At 35.8% G+C, this 27,574-nt stretch overlaps 1 protein-coding gene across 1 annotated transcript in view; it reads right to left on the bottom strand.

The window, feature by feature from the left end:
• Window positions 1-11,825: 11,825 nt before the first annotated feature.
• ZNF292 (zinc finger protein 292) overlaps window positions 11,826-27,574 on the bottom strand; it is a 79,447-nt gene continuing 63,698 nt past the window's right edge. Inside the window, exons 6-8 of the mRNA XM_063097629.1 lie at window positions 25,651-25,787; window positions 23,394-23,535; window positions 11,826-19,429 (exon numbers count right to left, since the gene is read on the bottom strand). Of these exons, the coding sequence (XP_062953699.1) occupies window positions 12,272-19,429; window positions 23,394-23,535; window positions 25,651-25,787 (7,437 nt within the window). The 3' untranslated portion in view covers window positions 11,826-12,271. The remainder of the gene's footprint in view (window positions 19,430-23,393; window positions 23,536-25,650; window positions 25,788-27,574) is intronic.

Genomic DNA, 27,574 nt, shown 5'->3' with positions numbered 1-27,574 from the left:
GTGTGTGTGTGTGTGTGTGTGTGTGTGTGTGTGTGTGTGTGTGTGTGTGTGTGTGCGCGCGCGCGCGCGCGTACTATTGGCTACTATGTAAATTTTCCTTCAAGCAGTATTCTAGGATTGTTAACCTGACTCAGCAAGAAAACATGAGTCCCTTCAAATAGATGAGTCAGGTGGTGATACGCAAATAAAAATTCTTGTGAGTTACCTCAGATGCCAGTGAATTCCTTTCTTAAAGTTATAATTGAGTTGATGTATAAAGAGCTCAGAACAGTGTCTGACACATAATTCTTTTTTAAATATTACCTATTGTCTTACTACCTAGATAGAGTCAAACCTCAGCCTCAGGATTCTCAAGCCTCTCTTCCAGGATTTTTGAGTTTGGCACACTTTTTAATTGCTGCTCTACTGAGTACCCAATGCTGTGTATTGATCTGAAAGCTCTACTAGAGCATATCTATCCTTCACTTCAAGGTAGTATTTCCAAGGAAAGCTGCCTACATAGATATTATAGCTTGGTCAGTAAAAAGAAAAAAGAAAAAAAAATGTAGTTAGGTCACAGGAATGCTGGGTTCTAGCCCATAGTTTTAAAATCAAAATTCAGATTTTCTCTGTCAGGGATATCAGCTTTGAGAGAGTGAGAAAGAGAAAAAAGCCCAAGGGACATGCAGCTAAAGCTCAATGATTACACATAACCAATTAATATTCTGTGTTGGAAACGGCCTCACCATTCTGGATGTTTCTGGTCTTTTCACTTCTGGCAAAGTAGCTATTGCCTTTCATACCGCTGGCTCATTCCCTTTGGCTGGGAGCTGCACAGGTTTCAAGATTTTGTTGGAAGAAGCTAGAATTTTTACACTGGTTACATGTAGACTACTTTTTAAAAAGTTTTTAAATTTAAGACATCAAGTATGCCATAACATGTGACAGGACTTCTAATTTTGCCTTATTTACTGAAATAAGAAGTATATTGCAGTGCTTTCTGTATTTACAATGAAAACCTAATAACTTTTCCATGTAATCCTGACACTTTCCACCTTCATCCTCCTCCTTTGAAATGGCAATACTGTCACCAAGCAGGCCAGCAGAGAAAGCATTCTGAACCAGGGGTCACGAAACCAGTTTTGTAGGTTTGCTGTTACAGGTCATTGAATTTCCCCACTATGTCACTCAATTTATCTATAAAATGGTGCTGCTAGTTTTTCTATTTTTGTGGGGCAGGGGCTGTTGTGAGGATCAAATTCTAAACCACATAAATGAACACCTAGCTGCCATCATGGGATTAGGGGATCTCCTTTGAGGGTATACATGCTTGAGAGAAAATTTTGTAATGCTGCAGCTGAGATGGTTTTAAGTAATCAAAAGTAGGTTTAATAAATACATTAAGAATGGTTTTGGAATTTTCAAATATGTAATGAGTTTACCATCTTTTTAGGGTTGGAAGTAGCAAACAAGGATTGTCAAATATTACTTGAACATTTGGATTGTATGATTGTAAAAGTGCACTGGAGATACAGAAAAGAGATTTTCTGTATACACCCCTATCCCTCAGATCTTAAGTTTCAAGGTGTCAGTTAACATCTTAAAGCCTCCACATAAAAGGGGCCAGTTCGGTTTGACAAGAACTCCCCTTGTGAAGATGACTCACAGACACCCGTTTCCTGTGAAGAATTTCCTGGTGGGATCTGCTCCAGAATAGTTTTGAATTCACTTGTGTCCTCAAAAACTCAGTGACTTCTTAAATACTTCATTACTATAGAAGCACCTTGGCACTTAAGGGCGATTGTTTTCACCCCGGTGCCCCATTTCTCTTCTCCAACCTACCCTGAGGGACAGGGGATCTAGGAGTGGTAGCACTAAAGACTGTGTAAGAGCAATGTGCATAGTGAAAATTCTTTTGCTATGGTCATATAGCTATTTTGGGAAAAGAACATGGCAGCAAAAAACACCCTCTGGCTGCAAGTTTCGATTATAGTCCTCCCAATACAAACTGACTAGAATGACTAGAGAGTTGGTCAGAACCCAACCCCTGCACAATTGCTTCTCATTTCCATTCTTCTCTCTTAGCTTCTTTGGTTTAAGATCTCTAAAGTGCAGTGCAGATCTCTAGCAGACAGTCCCTTTGTTCTTCTGCATTCCCAACCTTTATCAACACAGCCACCTCCTTCATGGCGCCATACTGGATTCCAGAAGCTTATTCCTTTTTTCTTTGGAATCAATGTTAACTAAGCCATAAACAAAAAATATATAAGATAAATGTGGGTCTTAAAGAATATCACTTACAAATCAGCTCCTAATATTGTTTCCTAATCATCTAGAGAAAATTCTTTTTGGATACCAGGACAATTTTTAGATTATCTTCCAGCTAAAAACACTGAGCAGCCTATTATCCCATTTGGCTGCCTATGTTGTCCAAATCAAGGCACATTCAAGCTCTGGAGTCAGTTTGCCTGGTTTCAGCTCTCAGCTCTACCATATACTATTTGTGTAATCCTTAGGCAAGACACCTAGCCTTTCCTCATCCTGATCAATTTCATCTTAAAATGAGATAAGAGCAATACTAGGAAAGTTCTTAGCACAGTGCCTCGCACATACTAGCGGTCAATAAATGTTAACTGTTACTATCATTAGCAGACCCGATACATAGGACCTAGGCCTGGGAAGATCAAATATAGCAGATTCCTCCTAGACTGTAACGTTGGACTTAAAGACAATTCAGGTATAAAGTTTACCTTTCCTCTTGGCGAAAATGTCATATTACTTATACTTCCACTCTTACTATTCTAATTCTTCTCCTTTGAATTCCTCTGTTTATGCCTGCTAATCCTATTCATTATTCTTCCTAGAAAGGGTTCCCTCTACAACTCTTGTTCTTTACTGCCTCACAAATTTATATACTGCAACTTCACCTTAACTGAAGCTGGGTCTCTCAAGACTTTTGAGTCAATAGGATACTCTGAAGAAGATGCTGTCCCAATCTCCTTGTTTGTACCACACAGTCTGGAAGCACTCTCTCTGCTGAACTTCTTAATTGAGGACTTTGGCACTTGATTCATTCTTTCACACTGGTTTCTCCTAAGGGAATCTTCTGTGTACTGTCCATCCAATAAATCAGACCCAAAGTTCTTTACATTTCTCAAGTCTTACAATCTTTATCTATACTCCAAGTCAGTAATCTACTTCTATGGCCATTTTCAGACACTGCAAGCTGCAGTACTCTTAAAATCTTAAATTTTAATGTCCCATTCTTTCATACCTAATTCCTGGCCTTATTCCCACTATATCCTCTCTTTGATGCGATGAAGACTTCCAGTCCCTTGACCACTCCCTCTTCTTCTGTCCTCTTGGCTCTGTCTCCTACCCTATTCAGGCTCAATACATTGATGCATTACTTCTACCAGGACTATGCAACCACCTCCCTCTTCCTTCTCAATCCAAACTGAGGAAAACTATCAGGAATACCACATCATGCAGATAGTGCCACTACAATATTATGTTCTCCTAACTCAGCTAGGCCTTGAATGTGAGAAAGAACATGTATTAGCTGCTTGGTAATTATTTAATATCCCTTTCTCAGCTCCTTTCCCATTCTTTATCTCAAACTTTCACCATTCAAACCTTCATTTTCTACTTTTCCAAAGCTTGTCGTTGAGCAGAAACAATCTGTTTCCTTCCTCCTGACAAGGAGCTCAACATTTCTACTTAACAGACTAAGTCTAAGGGGCATTTTCTACTTTTCCAAAGCTTTTCGTTGAGCAGAAACAATCTGTTTCCTTCCTCCTGACAAGGAGCTCAACATTTCTACTTAACAGACTAAGTCTAAGGGGTGTTCTTTCTACTTTGCAAAGCTAACACTTCCACCTGTGTTCTTGGTACCAGGTTCCCTTTACTACTCTACTTCAAATTCTACCTCTTTAATAGAAACCCACACATATACAAGACTCATCTTAAAAACCTTCAAATAAGTCAGATACTAACCAATTTCCTTTTTCTTTTTTTTGACTGGTAAGGGGATCGCAACCCTCGGCACGGTGTGGTCCGCAGCATGCTCAGCCAGTGAGCGCACCGGACATCCCTATATAGGATCCGAACCTGTGGCCTTGGCACTAACAATGCCGCAGTCTCCGGAGTGAGCCACAGGGCCAGCCCCCAATTTCCTTTTTTTTAAAGCAAAATACCTACCTATCTACACAATAAATAACTCACTGCCTTCACTTCCTGTTAGCTCATTCACTATTCGATTGAACTTAACTAGAAAATAGATATTTAGCATCCACTAAAACATCTCTAAAGATCAATGACCACCAACAGTTAATTCTATTAGGCTCTTTAGTCTTACTCCTAATTATCTCCCAATGGCATTTGGCGTGACCCTCTACCCTTCATCAGTCTTCTTCCTCTGGCTTTCATAATCCTCTTCCCTTTCCTGGTTCTCACCTGACTTTTCCTTCCCAAGTCATCTTTGCTGGTCTCCTTTCTTCTGCCTACTAAGTGTTGGTGTTTCTCAGGTTTCATTCCTTGGTGATCTTTTCCTACATGCTTTCTGGGCATGTTATCCTCTCTCATGCCTCAAACTAGTTTTAAAAATTGCTAATCCCAAACTTGTACTTGTAGCTCAGATCTAAAAGCTGATTTTGCTTTTTCCTTTAATTTCAATAAAATGTACTAAGTGATTATTATATCTCAGATTCTGGGATAAATGCTCAGGAGATAAAAGAAAAAGGCAGAATGCTTGCCCTCAAGGTATTTAAAGTCCAGAACTGTAGCTTCTGACTCCTATAAAGAACTGATCCCTATATCTCTCTGCCTTGACCTACAGAAACCTTAAACCCAACATTAACCTTTCCTCCAACCCTATTTCTTCTATATAATCTTAGTAAACAGCATTGTCATAATAATTACCCAAGCCAGAAACAAGAATTTTACAATATTTGTAACTACATCTTAACCTCTCTGCCAAATTTTCATTGGCATTTAATCATGTTCTATTTTGTCCATCACTTTAAGAAGTTTGATTGGACTGCATGACACCTCCAGCTAAATTTCTACCTTCTCCCCTTCACAAACTTTCCAGAAATAGGTGTTTACACTTGCTCTCTATACTCCTAAAACCACTTCTGGCTTCCACTTAAACTAAGTTGGAAAGGTCACTGATTATTGTATCACTAAATCCAAAGGATACTTTACAATCCTTATCTTACCTCAGCAGAATGTGGCAGAATTGTACATGCTTCCTTTAAAAATTTCCATCCTCCTATTCTCATGATTTTCCTATTTTTCTTTTAATCTACTTTTAAATATTGAGTTCCTCAGGATCCAGCACAGGGCCCTTTTCTATAGTTTCCCTAAGCAATCATCCATTCATAAAACTGTTTCTGTTCCAGTTTTTCCTAGCTGAATAAATGGTACTTCTTCAACCAATTATTCAAACCAAAACCCTCAAGTTTTCTCTACTTCTCCTGTCTCCCCCACTTCCCATAATCCTAATGATCAAGTCCTTCCACTTTTCTACCTCTGCCAGTGCCAATCTACTACAAGTCATTATCCTTTTCCCTGGGTGACTTGGACAGCCTTCCTAACTGGTCTTCCTGAATTCCCCAGTGTAATGCTTCCTCACAAGAGTGAGCTTTTAAAACTACAAGAATATCATTCCTGTTTAAAACCAAAATGTGAACTCATTGCTGAGGATAAAGTCCAAAACAATTAGGTCTTTTCTAAGACACTATGAAATCTGGCCCTTGCTTCTCTCTCCTCATTCATTTACAAATCTATCCTTACCAACTTCCTACCATTTCCTCAAAAGTTAATCCTTATCAGAGCTTTTCACACATGCTTCCCCCTTACCTGGAGTTTTCTTTGCCTTCCCTCCCCTAGTTTTTCTTTAGGGAAGCCTTTACTAAATGCTTTTCCTTACCACAGATTATATAGTCATTGTATTCACCCTATTACATATTCTAATACTCTGAATTATTCTTTCACAGAACTTATAATTGTGTAATTACACTCTGAGCTTCATGAGAGTTAGAATCCCATGATTTCTTTATCACCCACTTAAGTAGTCAATAAATATATACTACTGCTAAATAGCTAAGGTACTGTACTAAGTACTGGGCATAGAGTGGCAGGTGACCTACCTAAAGGATTCTGTCCTTGTGCAGCCCACAGTTCAGACAATACAGCAGGAAGAAAGCAATGACAACTTGTGATAAATGTCACGAAGAAAACTGAGAACTTTAATGAACAATCAGTCATGAGGCTGGAGGCCTAATACCTGAAAAAAGAGTAAGTTAGAACACAGCAAAAGCAGCATTCCAAGCAGAAGGAAAAGCTAGTGCAGGGCCTTGAGATGTGAAAGAGCTTGGCTGATTTGAGGAACTCAAAGGAAACCAATGTGGCTACAACACAACGGGAAAATGAAAGTAGAGTAACAAGATGTGCCTAGAGAGACAGGTAGGGACCACAGTAAAAAAATAAACATTTTATTCAAAGTGCAGTGTGACGACAGTGAGTTGTTTCCCTCAAAATTCCTTTTCAAAAATCAGCCTAGCTGCTTGTTGGAGAATATTCTGAAAGACAGTAGGGAACATGTCCCAGTGGCTAGACAAGAGATGGTGGTGATTTGGATTAGAGTTATAATGATATGGAGAGAAGTAGAAGAGTTCTTTCTTCTTAGGAGGTCATATCTTAGTCACATAATTGTGACAAAACATAGGGAAGGGACATAAATTGTTTATTATGATAACAATATCAAACAGCCTAGCTTCAGAACCCAATGACTTCAGAACTCAATGACTTCACTTATCTAGATAAGGAATACTGGGAGAGGAATAAATTGAAGGTGGAGTGGAGAAGGAAATAGTGGTTTGGACATGATATGCTTAAATGAGGTAGGCAGTCGAATATACTAGTGTGGAACTATGAAATGTTTGGTCAGGTACATTGATAATACTAAACTTCATAGAATGGAGTTCTATGAGGGTATAATGGAGTTCATAGAGAGCACAGAGAGACAGTGATCCAGAGGTCAGGTACTGGAAGACCAACTAGGGATGAAGTCAGAGGGGGAACTATCAGAAAAAAGTAAGGAGAAAATCGAAAGAGGGGAGTGTCTTGGTGAGACAGTCATCAATCTTACTGAATGCTCCTGAGGCAGTGAATCAGGGCAGAAAAAGAACCAGTAGATATTAAATGGATTTTTGGAGCAGGGAAATGGAATAAGAGCTTGCTCCATCCACTCCACCCATTGACTTGGTATCCTGGTACTGCAGTGCCTCCAGGAACAGCACACCAAACAAACAAAAAACCAGTAGATATGGCAGCATGGAAGAGACTGGTGATCCTGACAAGAGCAATTTTAGGAGAGTTGTAGGAACAAATAAAGTGGTAGTAAATGAGAAGTTAGGATATGGAGCATGTATGAGCAGGCAACTCAGATTAGCTGTGACTGGGACCAAAAATGGGGTTACAGTTGGATGGAACAAAGTGCCCCCTCCCTTCAAGAACTGTAGCTACTAGGGCCTATCTATAAACTGTTGGAAAGGATCTAGTATAAGAAAGGTTGATGAAACAAGGGAGTAGCTCATTTAAAGTTCTTGAGGAGGTGAGGGGAAATGGAATCCACAAGAGGGATAGGTTTTTGAAAAGAAATAGAAGAGCGCAGATATGAGCAGGTTTGTAAATTTGGCGGTGGTGAAAAGTTGAGGTTTACTGTTGAATTAAAAAAACTTTCTCAGCAAAACGTGATTAAAAGATCATGAGAGAAATGTCATTTAACCTTGTGGAACCAAGCTAAGTTACCATAAAACTACAGATAAGTTGCCAGGTAGTTTTGAGTCTACTTACTTAAGTTTTGAGATTATCAACCTACCTCCTGGAATAATTTTCTTCCACTCAATTACTCAATAGCAGACAGAAGGTTTTGTGATTCTTCCAGGAGATCATGACAGAGGGAGAGGGGCATAGTCTGAGGATATTTGCAAAGGAGGGTGTATAACAATGGGATCTAGTCTCTAAGCCGAACAATTTGAGGACAGTAGTGAACTGATGGACAGTCAGCAAGTGGTGGTGATGAGGTATAATTTTTTAGTGAAGATATCTTGAACAGGTGAGCTAGAAGTTTGTGACTGGGAGAAAGAGAATCTAAATTCAAGGTGTGGAAGCGATACAGCTTTTGATTATGGTAAAGTGTACGGTTCCTATTTATGGCAGAACAGAGCACTGAAAAGAGAGGCTCTAATGAGCAAGGTCATTGGGAAAAACAGGTATTATCATTTTCTTCATGGTGTGGTAGTGTTGAAAGGTACATATAATAAACAAGTAACAGATAAAAAAATCAAAAACACTGTTGCAAAGAATGGGCAGGTAAAACTATCATAGTGATCTGGGTGTCTCTGATAAGGGGACATTTAATCTGCAAACCGATAAGGACTCAGCCATACAAACACGAGGAATAAGCACTCCAGACAGACATATGTGTAAAGGCTTTGAGGTGGGGAAAGAAGCTTATTATGTGTTCAAAGAACGGAAACAAGTGGAAATGGGAAGTAGAATGTTTAGAAAGGTTGGCAGGGGATTTTGAGCAAGTAAGGAGACTGGATTTTAATCACAGCACACTTTGTTGATGTTCACAAATATTATTTGAATACAGGGTGATACTCAAAACATTAACCACCAATACAGCAGGGGAACTAATCAATTGAAATGGACAAGTTGACCAAACAGAATAATCACCACCTGTAAACACATGATACAACTGAATTGGTGCACACTGTTGATTATAAGTCCTGGTTGAATAAATGCCATCTTAGATTAGAATTTTCCAAAATCTGTTCCTTAGAACATTAATTCAGTGGGATATTCCTAGGTATTAACATTAAAATAGGAAAATGTTTTTATGGACAATTAACCTGGAAAATTCCCACTTCAACAGTTAACATTTTTTCTTTATTCTAGGACTTTCCAGTCTTTAATATGCATTGGATTCTTTAAGAACTATAACACGCAGTTTAGAAAACTTTTCGATCACAGAACTCACCTTCTACCCCCCCTGGTATCTCACTACAATAAACATTTTGAAAAAGGCTTAGACTACATTACTTTTTAGCAACTCTCATTTCCATTAGTCTCTTTCCTAATTCTGTTAACATGATCTTTCTCCTGCTTTCATCATTTTTTGCCTGGGCTATTTCAAGTCTCTCTGCTATTAACCTCTAATTTCCCCATCTAGCCTCTAGACAGTGCCAATTATCTTTCTAAAATTGGTACCTGATTAAATTGTTCAATTTAAATGCATTCAGTAACTTTTTTTTTTTTTTTTTTTTTTTAACTAGAGATTAACATGGCATACAAAAACCTTCAGGATCTGGCCCATTTGCCTCGTCAGCTTCTCCAACTATCTATCTTTCCATACGGACCACTTGCAACAATGCAATGCACTATGCCTCTTCATGCCTCCAAGCCTAAAACTCCCTTGTTCCCTCTGACCATCTAGTAAGCACTCATTCATCTTTCAAGACTCATCTTCTTTACAAATACTTTCACAACTATCTCCTTTTCCCAGAAAAACAGGGCATTCTCTCTGATGTCTCTAGCTGTAGTACTTAGGTACTTTCACCTTAATATCCATACCACCTTTCACTGATTACCTGATGATCAAAATTTGCCTTGTTGAAAATCTGTCTAGCCCTTTAAAGCAATACTTTAACTATGGTGAACATTTCCAAAACTTACATTTCACGTAAGTCAATTATTATGTCTTTTGAATAATATGATTCTGATCTGTAATATTCAAATTCTTTGGGTTAAGAAGAGGGGGAAAATCCATTTTTTAAAACATTGGGTGAATTTAGGCTGTAGGAAGAAAATATCTCAGACAATAGATTGAGGAAAAGTATACCATGTAAAACATATACTTTATGATTCTTTTTTAATACTTAGGCATTACAATCCATATCAAATTTTACCAACATGCTGTTCTATAAATTTATATTTTTTATACCATAATTTGATTTTACTGTTCCATGCTAAAAAGCCCACTCACTCATAATTACTTTTAGCATACATTACCTGGAATTATAAAAAAATTCCGTTCAATGTTGGCAAACCCTTTCCCCTGACATGTAGGAGAACAATTACAGAAATGTCTAGTGGTCAATTTTCCCAAGCTAATGAGCAAAAGAAAAACCCCAATACATTGACATTTTCACTTAACAGTGGCTCATCCCTACAATTATCAGAAATAAACCTACTTACTAGTGCACTATAGCGGGCAGGTTTGTCAAATGCCCACCTTTAAGAGCTGGGTCAACTTCTAAGAAAACTGTACGGAAACATTCAGTTGTTAACAAAAATTTAATATTAAAATTATTCAGTTATTTAAATTATTAATTTAGAAAAAACATGTATTAATCACCCATAAAAACAATTTTTATTTTAATAAATAACAGTGGGCTTACCAAAGGAAAGGGATTTTAACGTGTCAAGTTTTATGCATATTGGTAAGAAACCTTAAGGAGGTGAAACCAACTATTCAGTATAACCCATTAAACCCCCAAAATAAAACTATAATACTTTAATAACAAAACTTAAAAAATATTTTCAAAAAGAAAATAGTTCACTCCTTAGCCATGCTTATTTTCCAGCAATTTCAGTTAATGTTAAGTGCTTCATTTCTCTGCAAATCTGATTTTGCACAGGGAATATACATATTTTCATATCACAATATCATCAATATCTCAGGCTAATAATATTGTGACTGCAACTGTTTTATAACAAACACAAAGTAAAAAAAATCAATGCTACTACTTATGGCAAATAGAAACAAAAGTAAATATTGAAAGAATGTTTCCTTTTGTTTCCAGTACTGATTTTAATTGGACTTTAAATGGTCATACACTCTCCTGAAATCACCTCTATTTCTGGCCATAAATCCACAGTATAAATATGGTGTATAAAGCTAAACTATAAGAGCTAACTATATACTGGATAATCAAAATAATCAATTATAACTAATACTGCTCTTGAAGACCAATCTAATGAAAAAAGTATCATTAGATATGGTGAGAAAATACAGACAAATCTGTACAATCTAACATCTATAAACAGTGAAATCAAAACATCCAACTTCCTTATAGAAAGTGTTTCATCTATGTAATTATAAATGTTAAGGACTCTTGCATTTTATAAACACAAGATGGGCTCACTTTGATGATACTAATTTTAAGATTTATAAAAACGTTTAAAAAAAATCTTTCCACAAAAGTTTATACAGTTTAAAGCTATACACCAATCTATAAATTTCAGAAAATGAAAAAACAAAAACAAAACCTTTATAAGATCACGTGTATAAAACAAGAAATGAAATGTGACTTTTATTAAGGCAATACTGGGCTACTTCACAAATCACCACCTCAAATATTTACACTGCTCCACACTACTAGTTTCTATCACATTCACAAAGGATTTTTTTTAATACCAAATGTTTAAAATCTTCAATGTAGTAAATTCTTTATTCACATTTCCTATATATTTCATGGATTCATAGTAACTATATCCAATTAGAAGCAATGAAAAAAAAAAAAAAACTGTAGCTATAGGAATCTGCTTTAATTTCACATGAATACCACCCAAAAGTCCTGGATGGCAAATTTACAAAGTAGAGCAAAGTGTCAATATATTATGCCTACTTTGTGAAAAGTAATCTTGAGATCATCTTGCAAATACATGTTTCATGTAAAAATCAGTGAACTATGGCAGAATTTCTAGTTTTAGTTCAAAAAGTTCTTAATTTAAAACAATAAAGAACAGTTTTAAAAACTTGATCACTTAGTTAAAAATTAAAATTCCAAATATAAACGTGTCATTTAATATTTTAGACTTACAGACTGCTGGTGGCAGCAAATGATTTACAATAATAAATATATACAAAAAAGGTATCTACAAATAAAGAGCCTTGTTATACATGAGCAGTGACCTGGTGAAACATACCAATCACACAGCGTACTTAGTTCATGAAAAGGGCAACTGGGTGATAGAAATTTGAGGTTTAACTCAACTATTTACAATAACTGAAGTAATGATTCTGTTCCTCAAGTCCCATAGGGATAAAAAAAGTTTTACACGACAATTGTCATGTTTTTTTTTTTTTTCTTTTTTTGGGGGGGCCAGGTTAATTCATGTCAACAACAAAAATAATGAAAATGTCACAATTCTAGCATGCTTAATGGTTTCCTACTTAAAATAAAACTGTAAATAATGTATTTATAGTACATTAGTTTCAGTACTGCACTTTGCCTGTGGCTTTACCTATACTGATTTCTTTCATAACAGATATATCAGAATCATTTGAATGTACTTCAAGTTTTTTCAGACTGACGGTAGGTTTCATTTCCTGGAGCTGCTTTAAGACAAGCTCCGTGCAATTTTTAAGAGTCTTGTCTAAAACAATTTTTACATTATCACTGCACTGAAGCTGTGATGGATTGGCAAACTGTATAAAGGTTTCACTTTCTTTACAAGAACATATATGATTTCCACTAGCCACAGAGGTCTTTTCAATATTTTTTCTTGAATTTGAATGGGATCCTTTTTTAGTTCCACTATTTAGTTGGTCTTTGTCAGTATTTTTCTTCTGCTTCACCGCAGACTCCTCAAGAAACTTCAGAAATGATACTTCAAATCCCATTGGCTTAAATGAGCTCCAGTCAAAAGATGCAGGATGCTCCTCAGTGGTCTGAATTGCAATGGCAGTTTCTTCTTCTTTATTCACACTATTTAACTCCATTGCTGATACTGGTTCAGCTTTTTCAACTTTCCTCTTTTTATTTTGGGAGACATTTTTCTCTTTATTAACTCTCTTCAAATTACTTGTTTTTTGTCTTTCTGACTGGCAGGGATTATTCTCCTGCAATTCATTACTTACATTTGAAGAGGTATTAGCTTGGGTCTCAACACTTGTGCTATCTTCATTTATTAATTTTGTAATAAATAATTCTGTTAGCTCATCCACTTCATCTTTTTCATTTTTTTCAACTTCGTTCTGTGGAACTGTAGTTGTTTTTGAGTTATCATTGCTCTCTGATATACACGTGTCAGAATCTTTCACATTACTCTTATCACCTTCTTGCTCAGAAGTTTCCTTTATTTGTGAGTTACAACACTGTTTGAAGACAATAAGAAGATTGCGGTGCTGTGATGTAAATGCCTTAGACAACTTATGGCACTTATAATGCCTAATTATGTTGCTTTCACTTGTAACAACTGAAGTACACCCCTTTATCATACATGGATACTGGGTTACAAATCTGCTTGTACATTCAGATAAGGCATCATTTCTAGCCTTTATTGAATATACATGCTTTCCCCGTTTCAGAGAATAAGGTTTATTTTCTTCAATCTGCACAATCTTTGCATTCTTGTTTTCTAAATTATTTTTTTTCTTTCGTTTGGTCTTAGGCATTTTGATTCCTTCCTTTCCAGATCTGCTGTGCTTTGTTCCCCGATGTTTAGACTTTGACTTTTCTTGGTTTGCTTTACTTGATATATTTTCCTGGCCAGGTGTTAACCTTCTTGGCCGAATCAAATGAGCTTTATGTTTGTCATTATGCTTATTAAAAATGTGTCGAAGGAGATTAGACCGAGTTGCATATATACGGTCACAGCCTTCACAATCACACTTGTATATACCATCTTCTTCTGTTTTACTTGTCCTTATCCCAATTCCGTGGTCTGCTTCAAGATGAACAACATAGTTCAAATATGTAGTAAATGAAGATTTACACTCTAACTGGTCACATGGAAATTTCCCAACATCCACAGAAGCAGTCATACTTTCAATTTCCTCAGGAGTCATTTCATGAAGTTTCATGTAGTGTTGTATTAGGCCAGTAATTGCTTGGAAAATTCGAGAGCAGTCACTCACCTGACATCGAAATTCTTTCATAGTTTGTTTAATTTCAGTTTCTTCACTTTCTTTACCAGCTTCACTTTCCTCTTCAACTTCTGCAGAAAATGCAGGTAAATCAGATTTGTGGACAGCCTGATAATGAAGAATCAAGTTTTGCTGTATTGTAAAGGCAGCAAAGCATCCCTGGTGAACACATCGATAAGGTCGATAGGGACTATATCTTGTTGGAAACTCAAAGGATTGGGAAACTGGCTTCTTTTGTTTTTTCTCCTCCTTTTCTTTTTTATGCCTCCTAATTTTCCGTCCTTTGGTCTGTACGTTTGTGAGAGAATTTGTATTATACTGTTCTGAAGTAACTGTAATCACTTGTGAAGAACTTTCTGTTTTGTCAGGACTTTTTTTTTCTGTAAGTTGTTTTTCTGGGACCACTGCTACATTACTGAGAGCATTTTCTGTCTCTGCTCCCAATTGTAAAGCAGGCTGGAATTCCCTTTTATTTTCCTCTGTCATAGTTAGTTTTTTTAATTGTATAATTCGTGGGGCTGACAAATTTTCACTCTGTGTTTTTCTTCCATAAGGCCTTTTTATTTTTAACTTTACCATTTCTTCAGTTGTAAAATGATGTACCAACTGACAGTGTGCCCGGAGATTAGAATTTCTTGTAAATGTTTTTGTACATGTAGGTACTACACATTTAAATGGAGCAAATTTCAACTGATTTTTCTTAATTTCAAGAATCATCTCTGGAGTGTACTGATGAATTTTACCATAGTGCTTAAATAGTGCATCTTTTGTCATAGCACTGTAGTTACAGCCTTGGTTTTGACACACAAAGGGTTTGTTAACTCTGTCACTAAATTGAATGTTTATCATTTCAGAAACTGGCTGAACTATTGTGACATTTGGAATTGGTTTAACAGGAGTGGGAGTCAGTGTTACTGATGCATTTATTAGTACACACTGGGATACCGGAGTGGATAGGTCACTTTCTAATTTTAATTTCTGTAAGCCCTCTAAAATTTCCTGTATTTGATCTTCCTTATGCAATACTTCAGATTGAGGAATGTTACTTTTTGTTGGCATGATGCTTATGAAGGAGGAAAACTGAGCAGAATCAGGTAATTTGTTATTTTGTACAGCATTTACCGAAGGAAGCTGAATATTATAATTTATCTGAGCATTCTGTGATGTTTCACCAGCACCCTGAGACTCACTTTTTACCTCAAGTATTTGAGAATTCATAGCAGTTTTAATAATTTCAAGAGTCTTTTCAAAGTTTTGTATAACATTATCTTCAGAAATCTGCAAATCAGAATTTATTGAAGTTGTGCATGAATTCAAAGCCATCATTTGGGAATCATCATTTTCAGTTTTTAATGTTAAAGGGGCTAACACTGTATGGGACTCAAGATTGGTTTTGAAGTTCTCTTTTAGATCAGTCACAAATAACTGATTGTCAACATTATTTAATTTCTGTGTTAGATTTTCCACCAAACCCTGAGGTTCACAATTTGGAATTATGTTTGAATGAAGGTTAGTAGTTGGGATCTCAATACTCTTTGCTATGAGTCCCATTGTTAAGTCACCTGTTACCAAGTTTTGGGAAGCATTAGGTGCAATTAGTGGAGGAGCAACTTTCTTTCTTCTTTTAGAAGCACTGTTTCCCTTTTTATTTAAATGACTGGGTCTTGTGTTCTGAGGACCACTTATAACTGAGACACGTAAACTGTTACTGGTAAAATTTTGTGATTGCCCACTAGAATCAGAGAATGAACTAGAGCACAAACCATTTTCAACAGTCTTCAGTAGTAAGTCATTTGTTGGAAAAACAGGCAAACTGCTACATTCCTCAATGGAGGAAGTTTTAGAGTTTGGTGTCCTATTCTGGTTTGTCAGCAGGGTGTTTGGGTGACATACAGTCTGCAACAGGGGTGGCACAGTTGGATTTGGCACCACTGCTGCATTCACTTGTGCTGCATCTGATACACAACTTGTTGGAACAACATGAGAAAGCATTTCAGCACCCTCAAATGTACTGGGAATGCCAGCAGTTTCCAAAGCCTGCTTAATAATTTCACTTCCATCTTGACTAACACTGGTGTTAAAGGTAGTCACATCAGATCGAGGAAATGTATTTGGTAAAAATGTTGATGAGCGATTTTCTGCAGCAAGAAGCTGAAGGAACGATGGATCTTTAAAACATGCTTCTGGATTGAAGGTAGACTGTTGTGGCTGCTGCAAATTTACTGCATTTGTGGAGAGAATCATGCTGGCAAGAAGAGAAGGCTGTCCATTACTCTGCAGAAGTTCTTGAGCAATTTCTGCTCCATCCAGTGGTTTACAATAAGATCGCTTAGATAAGTGTCCACCCAGAGATCTGGGATTAGTAAAAGCCCTGTAACACCTGCTACAAATGAATTTCCCATCTCTAATAATTGCAGGCCATTTAGCCCTTTTGTTGTGCTTGGGTTTTCTTTCCTTCCCATTTGGGCCCCGCCCACGGTCTTTTTTAACTTTTTCAGGTGCAGACTGTTGGGCACTGGTGCTATTGAAGTCATTTTCAACTTTCACTTGTGAAGGGAAAACTGCATTTTCACCATTACCACCCTTGAGAAAGGATGAATTGGTGTTTCCTTCAATCTGTGAGGAATAATGATTTGTATTATTTTCCAGCTGGGAAAAAACAGAATTAGTCCCATTCTCTGCTGGTGAAGGGAAGAGAGACATTGAACTACTTTCTGCAGGTAAAGGAAGAAAAGGATCTGAGCCACTGTCAATATTCAAAGGCAAAACTGTTTTGGTTAAATCTTCCATTTGTGCTGGCAAGGTAGTATTAGATACATTTTCCATTTGGGAACGTAACATACCACCTTGTTCATTTTTATCCTGAGAAGGTATACTTGGATTTATGACACTTTCCATTGAGGGCAACAATGGAGTTGATAAACTTGCTAAATGAGCTGGAAAAATGGAAGGTGAGACATGCTGCAACTGGGCTGAACAAGTAGCATTCCCATTGACTTTGGTCTGTGGTGTAAAAAATGCATTATTAGAGCTGCTCACCTGTGATGGCAAAAAATAAACAAACTTTCCATTATTTGGTGTATTTAAGTTGTTAGATTTCTGACCTTTTTTATTTTTGCGCTGCATTTTAAATGCAGCGTATTGGTCAGGGTGTGCTGTCTTCATGTGTTTCCCAATACTCTGTGAAGAATTATAGGTTCGAGTACATCCATCGACCTGGCAGCTGAATTTCTGAATTGGAGCTTTTGGAGGCACTGACGGAGTTCCTAATGAAGTACTTAGGTTGGGCTGTGGTGGAACAAATGTGATACTTTCTAATGTCTTAAGAGGTAAATTATAAAGACTGGATGCTGTTTTAACATTACCCCCACATTCAAACTTGGAAGTTGGTAAACTGTTTTGAAATACTGCCTGATTTTGCAGAGAAAAGGTCATCAGGTTGTTCACTTGTCTTTCTAAGTTTTGTGGGGTAAGGTCATCTATTTTGAGGGTTTCTGAATTTACTAAAGAATTCTGAGTAATCTGGGCTTCATTAAAGCAATCCTGTTCTTTTTTCTCTTGGAAACCTGGATGACACAAATTATTACAAGTATCTTCAATGGGTGTATGTAAGTTTGTGACCAGTGATTCACCAGTGCCTTCCACAGCTGAGTTTTCTTGCTTTCCAAAGTTATCTTCAATCCCCTGATTGAGAGACACCTTAATGGACACAGCTACTTCACTGGCCTGAAGCAGAGGAGTAGCAGCAGGGTTTCCCAAACCATTTGACAATGGTCCATTAGCTTGCCTAAGCTCAGAGGCAGAAATCTTGTCTTGTTTGGTCACAGCTGATTCTGCTTTACTTTTATCCCAAGCATCACTTCTATGTGCTGGTAAGCTGTTTTCAATGTTATCTTCGGAAGGAAGAATAGATCTTTCTTTCTCAATAGTCTCTTCTGTGTTCTGATTCATTTTGGAAAGCTGAAGAGAATCTCCAGATGAATTAAGTTGGTCTTCGAGAGGGAGAGGCAGCACTTTCTCAGGAGGAGAACTGTGATCATCCAGATGCTTTTCTAGCTCACTCTGAGAACGATAAACTTTACCACAACCTGTGAACTTACAAGTGTAGGTATTATAATGTTGTGCTTCATGATCATACAGTAAATAAGCTTCTGAAAAAATTCTGCCACATTTAGGAAACATACACTTTGCTCTAAAGACTTGATGCTCCTTTCGGTGGGTTAAAAGCTCTGCATAACTATTAAAACCAGCCTTACATTTCATCTGTATACAGATATATGGTTTACTGCCACAGTGCATTTGTAAGTGATCATTAAGATGAGTAACACTTACAAAATGCCGTCTACAGTACTGGCAAATAACTTTTTTGCTTTGCATTTCAAGAAAGCGCTTGGCATCTTCATTATCCTTATGCCCTTTCACATGAGCAATTAAATTTTTAAAGTACTTAAAGCCCTTTTTACAAAAAGTTACAGGGCAATTAAATTCATTAACAGGTACTGGTTTCTGGACTGGGATCACTTCTGGCTCATAAGATTTATCTCTGTCATCATTCTCATCATCTGAACCATCATTGTCATTAAATACTATGAAATCTGTTGAATAGAGACTATTCTTTTTTATAGGCCGCTGTTCCTGCTTAGCCACAGTATTAGTCTTCTGATTTTCATTGGTAGTTGGGACCTTAGGAGGCCTTCCCAATCTTCTTAATGGTTTCATAGCTGCTAGTCTTTCTTTACTAGATTGTTTAACATGCAATGTAACATGAGGGACAAAAGTTTCTTTAGAATTAAAGTTCTTTGCACATATGGGGCAACTGTAAATTCCATCTTTGTAATGTTTCTGAGCATGTCGTACTATTCTATGACCAAGGAATTCTTTGTCACATAGCACACAATACTGCATGTAGGCTTGCCAATTTCTAAACCTAGCAGATATAAATCCCCTCTCTCTCAATTGTTTTATCTCTCTCTTCTTTTGCTTTTCATCACCAACGTCTTTAAGAAGGCCAGAATTAGCACCAACTCCACCAGAAAGTCCATTCACAGAAGTTTCCTTACTCTCTTCCTGGTAGTCTGTTACTTTCTCATATACTTCACTGTCATTTAATTCATCTATTGAAGACACAATGGATGCTTCTTCTCCCATTAATGCAAGACATTGTCGTTTTAAGGTTTTCCAATCCCAGAATTCTGGATCAAAAGGCCATTGCATTTTCAATACAAGTAAGAGCTCACAGCGTAGAGAATTTGGTATTGGAAGATTTTCTTCATCATATTTCTGGTCTGGCTGATTATACAACATTTCCACAGCATAATATGCATCTACTGTAGGCTCAATAAGAAATTCACTCAGCTGACAAGCACGTTTAACTTCCAGATCATCAGGCAACAAGCATGAAATAGTCTTGCAAATAGATATTTTCACTTCAGTATTTTCTGTAGATTCCAAGCGAAGAGCTTTCACACACAGTTCTATACAGGTAGCAAGTCCAGCGCCTTCAGTCTGTGAAAAAGCAAATAGGAAATGTTAATTCATATTAATTACACAGATTTTTAAATTTAGTTTTTAAGATCAAGATTTGCTTTCTTCAAATCTTGCAATAAAAACATATAAAAAGATGCCTCTTATAAAGCATTGCAGCTTAGCCTGGTGTGTGTGCACACATGTGCACATGTGTATGTGTCTGTAAACTGAACTGAACAGCAGAAAAAGCATAAGTATTGGAAACTAAGAAAAGACATAGATATGAAATGGTCTAATAGCTAGGCAAACTTGGAGTTATTTAACTTCTCTAACCTTTCATATCCCATTTATAAAATAGAGGTTAAACAGCACTTAAATGTCATAAAATTACTGTGAGCATTAAAGGAGATTAAGTATCTAAAGTACCTGGTATAGTTTACATCACATACTAAATGATCACTAAATGTCACCTATCTCATAGCTGGACCAGCTTAAGAATTTGGAGTAGGAGGAGACATAGTCCAATAAACTATTTTTTTCCTTTTGAATTAGCATCTTGTCCTATTATGTTATTAGATAGAATTATTGAAATAAGAGTCACTTGAAACATACATGGAATGAAGAGATAAAAATGGGTTTTAAGTGCTAAAAGGGAACAATGATGTACAAGAAATAAACCAGCCACAGGACAGTGTGATATAGGATCCAAAGGCAAGAAAGAAAAGAAGTAAAGAAAACTGATAAGAGTCTTTATTTTCACAGGTCAAGAAGGAAATAAAATATTTTGCCAAAACAGAAGCCTTGATTTTAGGAAAAGCAGGGCAAAATCACCCAGAAGAAAATGGACAATTACAATAGATATGAAGACACCTATTCTAAAAGTGACAGGGAAGAAAGACAGGAGAACAGGGAAAGAGGTAGGTCCATATGCGTGCCTCTAGCTTTCACAGAAACTTGTGTAGTTATTTTATACTATTTTGAGATAGATCTGAGCTATAAAACTTTTACAGTAAAACGTTTGCATCTTTGTTACACACCTCAGGGGCTGCTAATAATGGTGGACAATTAGGCCACTCCTCTGTCATAATATACAAGAAAGAAAAAGACATGTGATCAGTGAAGCTGAATACTAGAAAGAGCAGGGCACAAAGAAGGCTTAGAGGAATCAAAGGCCAAGTCAACCATAAAAATGATCTAAAGTGATACTGAAGACATATATAATAATGTCAGAAGGACTGATACATATGGAGAGGGCAAGAATTCTGGAAAAGGCCGGGATTATTTAGAAAATTCAGGAGATGCTGAAAAAAGAAATGGATTTAAGAAAGACTGCAGAGAACAGATGATTTTGAATGAAGGATATTTGTCTTGGGGACTATAACTATTTTCTGTCATAAGAACTTCAAGCCCTTTCTCCAGAAATGACAAAAACTGACTCAAAAATTCTACTTACTTCTTATAAAACACAACTAAAATTATTTAATAGGAGAAATTCACTGACATTTTTATACTAATCCAGTCTGCTACTGAATTCATGGGTCACTTAAACTCATTAAGGGCAAATCGTTTTAATATATTTACTTTAAAGACATCTTAATGTTGTAATTAAATCTGAAATAATGACAATAAAAGAAACTATTTCAAAATTTTTATTTTTCCAAGTTTCCATTGTTTCGTATTTGAAAATAGGCAATATTCAAATCATAAATTGGCATATAAGAAATATGTTTTTTAAAGCTGAATTTGAAATACAATGTGATTAAACAGGTGATTAGCCATAAAAATCTACTTAATTCATAACATCTGTTAATAAAATTACTGATAGTACCATCTTTAATTTATGAGTCACAGGGGCAGAAAACTAAGTGATATGAATTCAGAACAGGATTAGAGACTCAACTCCCTTTCTGGCACTAGAACAGTACACCAGGCAGGCTTCTGAAAAAGGCAAAGTTTGTCTTTGGTACTCCCTTTCGTAACCTTTCCTGTTCTTTTCCTCTGGCTGCCTCCTATTCTTGACCTAAAGCTACCCAGGGCTTTCATGTGGATTTTAATTCCCCATGTGACATACCACTCTGACCTTCCCACCCATAACATCGTGCCTTATTCTGCTTTAGAATTTTTTAAATGGCATTTAGAATTCTTAAAATACCTACATATTTCAGAATTAAATATCAACTTCTCAGCATCTAATACGAAAAGGTCGTCACAATGTGATCTCTGCCTCATCTGTTCTAGCCTTATCTTTTACCTTTTCCCCCTCCCAATGTGAAAACCGAGCTATCTGTAGTTCCCCAAATATTCCATTCTCTTATTTGTCTTGATGCCACTTTACATGCTTTTTCTGTGACTGGGAACTCTTCCCTCCCTTTTTGTCTGGTCATTACTACTTGAGTACCAAAATAAGTAAGTGGGTTATAGATGGCCTACTTCTTTTATTCTTTCAGCACCTACTTTATACCAGGCACTGTGCTAAGCAATATGCTCTCACAGGAGTCTATAATTCCACTATAATAGAAAGACACATATTATACTCCAATTTTTTGTGTTTCTCCATCAACAGACTAGGAAATCCTTAAGGGCAGGGCTATGTTTTTTCAACTCTTTAACTTTAAGGGGTCTAGAAAAGAGTACACTACATGAATAAAAAGATGCACCAAACAATCTGCTTTAATTCCTTTGCATATCTCAATTAGAATTCAAGGACACAATTACTTTAAATTAACATATAGTGGCTGGCTGATAGTCTTCAACAAGTCTTGAAGTTTTGTTTTTGTTTTTTATTAAATGGCTGACAGTTGACCCAAATCACTAACCTTGAGGCTAAATTTCATCATCTGGAAAATGAAGAGAATTCCACTAGAAACTACTCACTTTGGGCTTCATTTAAGGCCTCTTCAGTCCTAATGTAATGATAATATATGATTCTAGTTTTAAGAGTCTGCTTGGTCAGACTTCAGAAAGTAAAAAACAAAGGGAAAACTTTTTCACACAATGGTAAACAAAACCTTTAGGGCAAAGAGCAATTATCATGTTGCACTGTCCCAATTAAAAAGTTGCCCTTGTCAACTTCTCCAAGCTATTCATACTTTAAACTGCTTTTTACTGTATTCTAATTCTGAACCTAAAGTCTCTATAGAACAGTGCTACTTAACAAAACTGTGATGATGAAAATGTTCTGTATCTATGCTGTTCAACAGAGTAGCCACTAGCCACATGGAGCTTATGGGGCACCTAAAATGTGTCTACTATAAAGGACAGTGCAGCTCTTGTTCAAGTTTTTTCCCCCTCTCCAACATGATCTATTTCTGAGTAGGAGGTAAGGCTGAAGGAGATTAGTCACTTTTACTTAACTTCCTCGATTCCTCTGATTAAGCAATGAAACCTAAAGTGGTTAAAGTGGTCAGTTCAAGCTTTTTGCTCCAGTTTTCAGGTTCCTCTTTATTTTGAGCCCTAGGAATTTCCCTAATATTCTTGCAATCTTAGCTGTTATACATTAAAAACAGATGTTTTTGTTTACCAAGTATTTTTAGTTGTTTTGATGTAGAAGGGTTTTAGATAATGTAGTCTGCCCTGATAATAGCACTGGAAATCTATCTCTATATTCCTCTTTCCACTTTCTAGATTATCTAAATTACAGAGCCAAATTATCATAGTAGTACAACCCCTAGGAGCAAAACTAAAGAATGATATAATGTATTACAGATATTACTTTTCGTCAGGTGAAGAGCAAGCCCTCTAAGTTTCTCTGTATCAAATGTCTTAAAGGACTAATAAGAAGACCAACAATGTTCAAATGGTGCTGCTATCACCAAAGTCCTAGCTAGAGTTTGATCCCTGTACCAGCCAGCCTCAAAAAAAAGGGCCAAAAAAAACAATGCTCAAAGCACTAAATGAAATAAACAATCACTGAAAGAGGTGCCAAAATAACAAAAATTAAAGTCTTTTATTAAAGATAATTTATACATTTTACATTAAGAAAAGATACCTTGGTTATTCTTACCTCTGAATTAACAACTTTAATCAGGAAGAAAATGTGATATACTGTCTTTGTTAACAAAGAAAGTTGACGACTCCTCTCTAGGTACACTTGTATAGATGGTTCTACCCTTTGCTGTAATTTACTCCAAAAGAGAGTGAGTTCCCTTAAAAAAAAAAAAAAAAAAAGTTTAAAAGGTTAGTTAGAGCAGTAATGTAATAATGATGGGCCATGTCAGTCTAGTCATTACATTTGAAATTAAAACAGGTTTTACATTCCAATTCTACATTGTGGAATTAAGTTTAAATGCAAGAAAATAGGATCTGATTTTCTAAAGACTAAATAAATTCAGAATATGATTTACCATTTTATTGATTAATAGTTTTCAATCCCAGAGAAGCACTACCTTTTATTAGAAAAGCACCTAACATTTAAACAGTTATACAAACGGTAACTCTGAACCACATATGAACTCTATGTAATAAGAAAGTGCAAGATATGCAACACATCAATGGCATAATGATTTTCAAAAAGTGTTTAGCTTTTATCTTCTAACTTAAAATCAATCAGTACAGTTATTAATATTAGATAAATTTAAGAATCAACGATGACACAGAAGCCAGAAGAAACTAATCTGTGTCATAGCACTGAAACAATAAAAATAACTGTGAAAATTAAAATTAACTTTGAAATTTATTTCAAATGCAATAATGATACATTTTTCATAGAAAATAATCCTACTGAAGTGATGAATTTTCCACCCTTTTACTTATCCTATCTCTCTTCTGTCTTCCATGGTTAATTTCCACAAAATTCTTCTTTGCTTCAACTTTTTTCACCAAGTGTTCTTAATACAGGCCTTTCCCTCCTATTAATATTTCCTCAGTTTCCATTCCTAGAAACTCTATTTCCACCACCCATTTGAATAACTTCCTCATTTACTGGATTTCAACCTATATTGAATATTTCGAAATCTGTTTTTCCAGTCTTGACCACTTTCACCTCTCTAATTCTTTATAAGACCTCTCCACTTTGATCTCTTTTGAAACTTAATACATGAAAAAGATGATTGCCATTCTTCCCAGTTCACCATCTTTCTAATTTGAGTGCATCATTATCACTAACCCTTATCAGCCTCCACTTTTTACCATCAACACTAATATCTTCAACATTTCTTTGACCTGATACCACATCCACAGGAAGATTTTATAACTTCCCGGCTGGACTATTAACTGGCTTTCTATTGATTTTCTGTCTCAACTCTGTACTACCACTTTCTTCCTCAACTGAGCCCTCACCATTCAGTTCCCAATCAATTCTCAACTGCTTATCTTAAACAGTGTTTCTTAAACTTCTATGTTGCTTCTCTTTTTCTCAAGAGTTTATAATAGACTGCTTTTACTTACCATATCAATTCAGACTTTGATGCCTTTTTTTATAACCAACATACACATTAATTTCTTAGTCATCACTGATTTTCATACTATATTTGTAGAAAATCTACTTGTTCTTGATAAATACATCTCGTTTATTCTCCCTGCAGAATCTTTCTACCTGCCTTTAATATCAATCTTCTCTGTATTGCATATATAATTTTTCCCTTATAACAATGCTCAACTGCTCAGAAAACCTTTATAATTATGAACTTCAATCTTCTTTGAATACTCAACCATTTACAAGTATATACTTTGACTATTCTATATACACTTGCATGCCATGTGTAACTCAGTAAATATTCTTAAATGTCAGAATGCTATAAACCAAATTTTCTTTTGTGTTCCCATAATATTAACACACTGAAAACTAATAATTCTGATGACTGATCAGATAAATTGTCAGTCTTAGCAGACACTAATTTAAGACAGCTGATCTTAAATTGTTTGGGTTAACTGAAGCAAACATTTCTGTTAGCTGTATCCTCCCAAAGGATTACATATAACAAGTTTTGCCCACTTGGAAATGTACCACACAAAGAAACATGTGTTGAAGAAGAACACTGAAGAAGTTAGTGAAGTGGAATGATTTCTCACAGGTGGAAAATGAACTATGTTTCCATATAAGTGACTAGCAGCTAGTTAAGTACTTAAAAGTGTGTAATGAGGACAGGAAAAAAAATACACACATTAAATCACAGGTTGTTCACATATGTGAAAAAATTTTTATAGCAGCATTAGATAAAATAAACCTTTCACCTTCCACATTTAAAAGTTTCCTGACTAGATGATCATTATTGGTATGCTTGCTAAGGCATTGTGTGTCCTTAAAAAGAAAATCAACTCACCAAGCGCAGTACATATCTCCTTGTTGGAGCTGACGTGATAAAAATGCAGTACATAAAACAAGAGCACTTTTTTCATCACCCTCAGATTCTAAGTTACAGATCATTTCTAGTGCATCTTTGCAATCAACTTCTGAAATCTACAGAAAAGGTTAACAGAAATATGCCATAAAATGGTTTTATATTAGGATATATATATATAGTAATATATTTATATTTTTTCATTAGATATTTACATATCATTTTATCAGTAAAACCTCATTAACTCATACACTATCAAGTCATAATTTGTCATTACTGGGACAAAGAATAAGCTGCAGTTTAAAAAAATAATCTTTCTTCACAGCCAGTAAAAATTATTATAGTAATTCTCAGAGTATATTAGGAAACAAGAGAACCAACTATTTTCAAGAATTTACAAGCATTCATTTATTTGTAACCAACTGATGCTAATTATAAGTACCCACTGCCCATTAAATCAGACATACCATACTGAAAAAGAAAAGCTGCAGAACTTTTAACCACCCCGCCCCCGCCCATGCACTGACTTAAGCATTAGAATCAGCAAAAATAAACAGAGTATTCTGGATAAAGACTAATAAACCAAGTGTCTGTTCAAATGAGGGAAAAAAAAAATATGAAACATTTTATTTAGCTATACCACCTTTAAAGTAAGCTCATCTCAATTTTCTATAAATCTCCACTATTTTTTTAAACATAAATTTACTCCACCTCAAAGCTTGCCAACAGGCATGCATGTATACATGTAACATGCAGAAGACAACGTGCTTATTTAATGATGCACTCACGTCTATCACTTATTCTTAGGCAGATTTTAACTATAATCTTTACATGCATTTGCTGTAAGGCAAGGGATGTGACAAACAGCATATAATCAACCACAAATCACCAGTGTTCCAGAGAATAGAAAGATTAATTCCAACTGACAGATGGCAAAAAACAACTGAAGACCAAAACAGACCATCAGCACCCATGGACCACAGAAGTGACTATGCCCTCATAGTTGATCTTCTCTCCTCATCAAATATTGAGTAAGCAAAAGTGTGTGTATGTGTAAAACATAATGCGTTTAGGATAAGTGTCTAAATGGGGGATGGGTGCACTCTTGAGGTCAATCTTTGATAATGAGGATAAAGGTTGTGTAACAATAGATTCAGAGGTTCCATTTTATACATTAAATTGAGTTAGAAAATACTAAGACAAGAAAAGACCGAACTTTGTGTTTGTTTAACCTCAATGACTTCTTAGAAGAAATATAAAGTTAGTGGCAGAATTAAGACTGAAACCTAAATCTTGGTACTATCTGGAGCAGTACACACTTTCCACTATTCTTCTGTCTGCCTCTTTCTAACAAATCTTTATCTATAAGCAACCCATTTTAAGCAGTCAAAAAAAAGTGCTGAAGAATATATATGTATACAATAATATATATTAATATATTAATATATATATAAGTACCCCCTGCCCATTAAATCAGATATATGATACTGAAAAAGAAAAGCTGCAGAACTTTTAACCACCCCACCCTTCTATGCACTGACCTAAGCATTAGAATCAGCAAAAAGACACAGAGAAGTATTCTGGATAAAGACTAATCAACTAAGTGTCTGTTCATATGTGGGAAAAAAAAATATGAAACATTTTATTTAGCTATACCACCTTTAAAGTAAGCTCACCTCAATTTTCTATAAATCTCCAATTTTTTTTTTAATATAAATTTACTCCACCTCAAAGCTTGCCAATAGGCATGCATGCATACATGTAACATGCAGAAGACAACATGCTAAACGCATTGTCAGACATTTATGTATATTATTGTTTAATTATAGCTATTCCATAAACTATGCAATTAACATTTTATATACAATGAATGTAGGGTTCAAAGAAGTTATATAATTTGCCCAAG

This window comes from Cynocephalus volans, chromosome 5 (assembly GCF_027409185.1).
Source record: "Cynocephalus volans isolate mCynVol1 chromosome 5, mCynVol1.pri, whole genome shotgun sequence".
NCBI lineage: Eukaryota > Metazoa > Chordata > Mammalia > Dermoptera > Cynocephalidae > Cynocephalus > Cynocephalus volans.
Note: the sequence above shows the minus strand (reverse complement) of the source record. Positions and strands in the feature narration are given on the sequence as shown.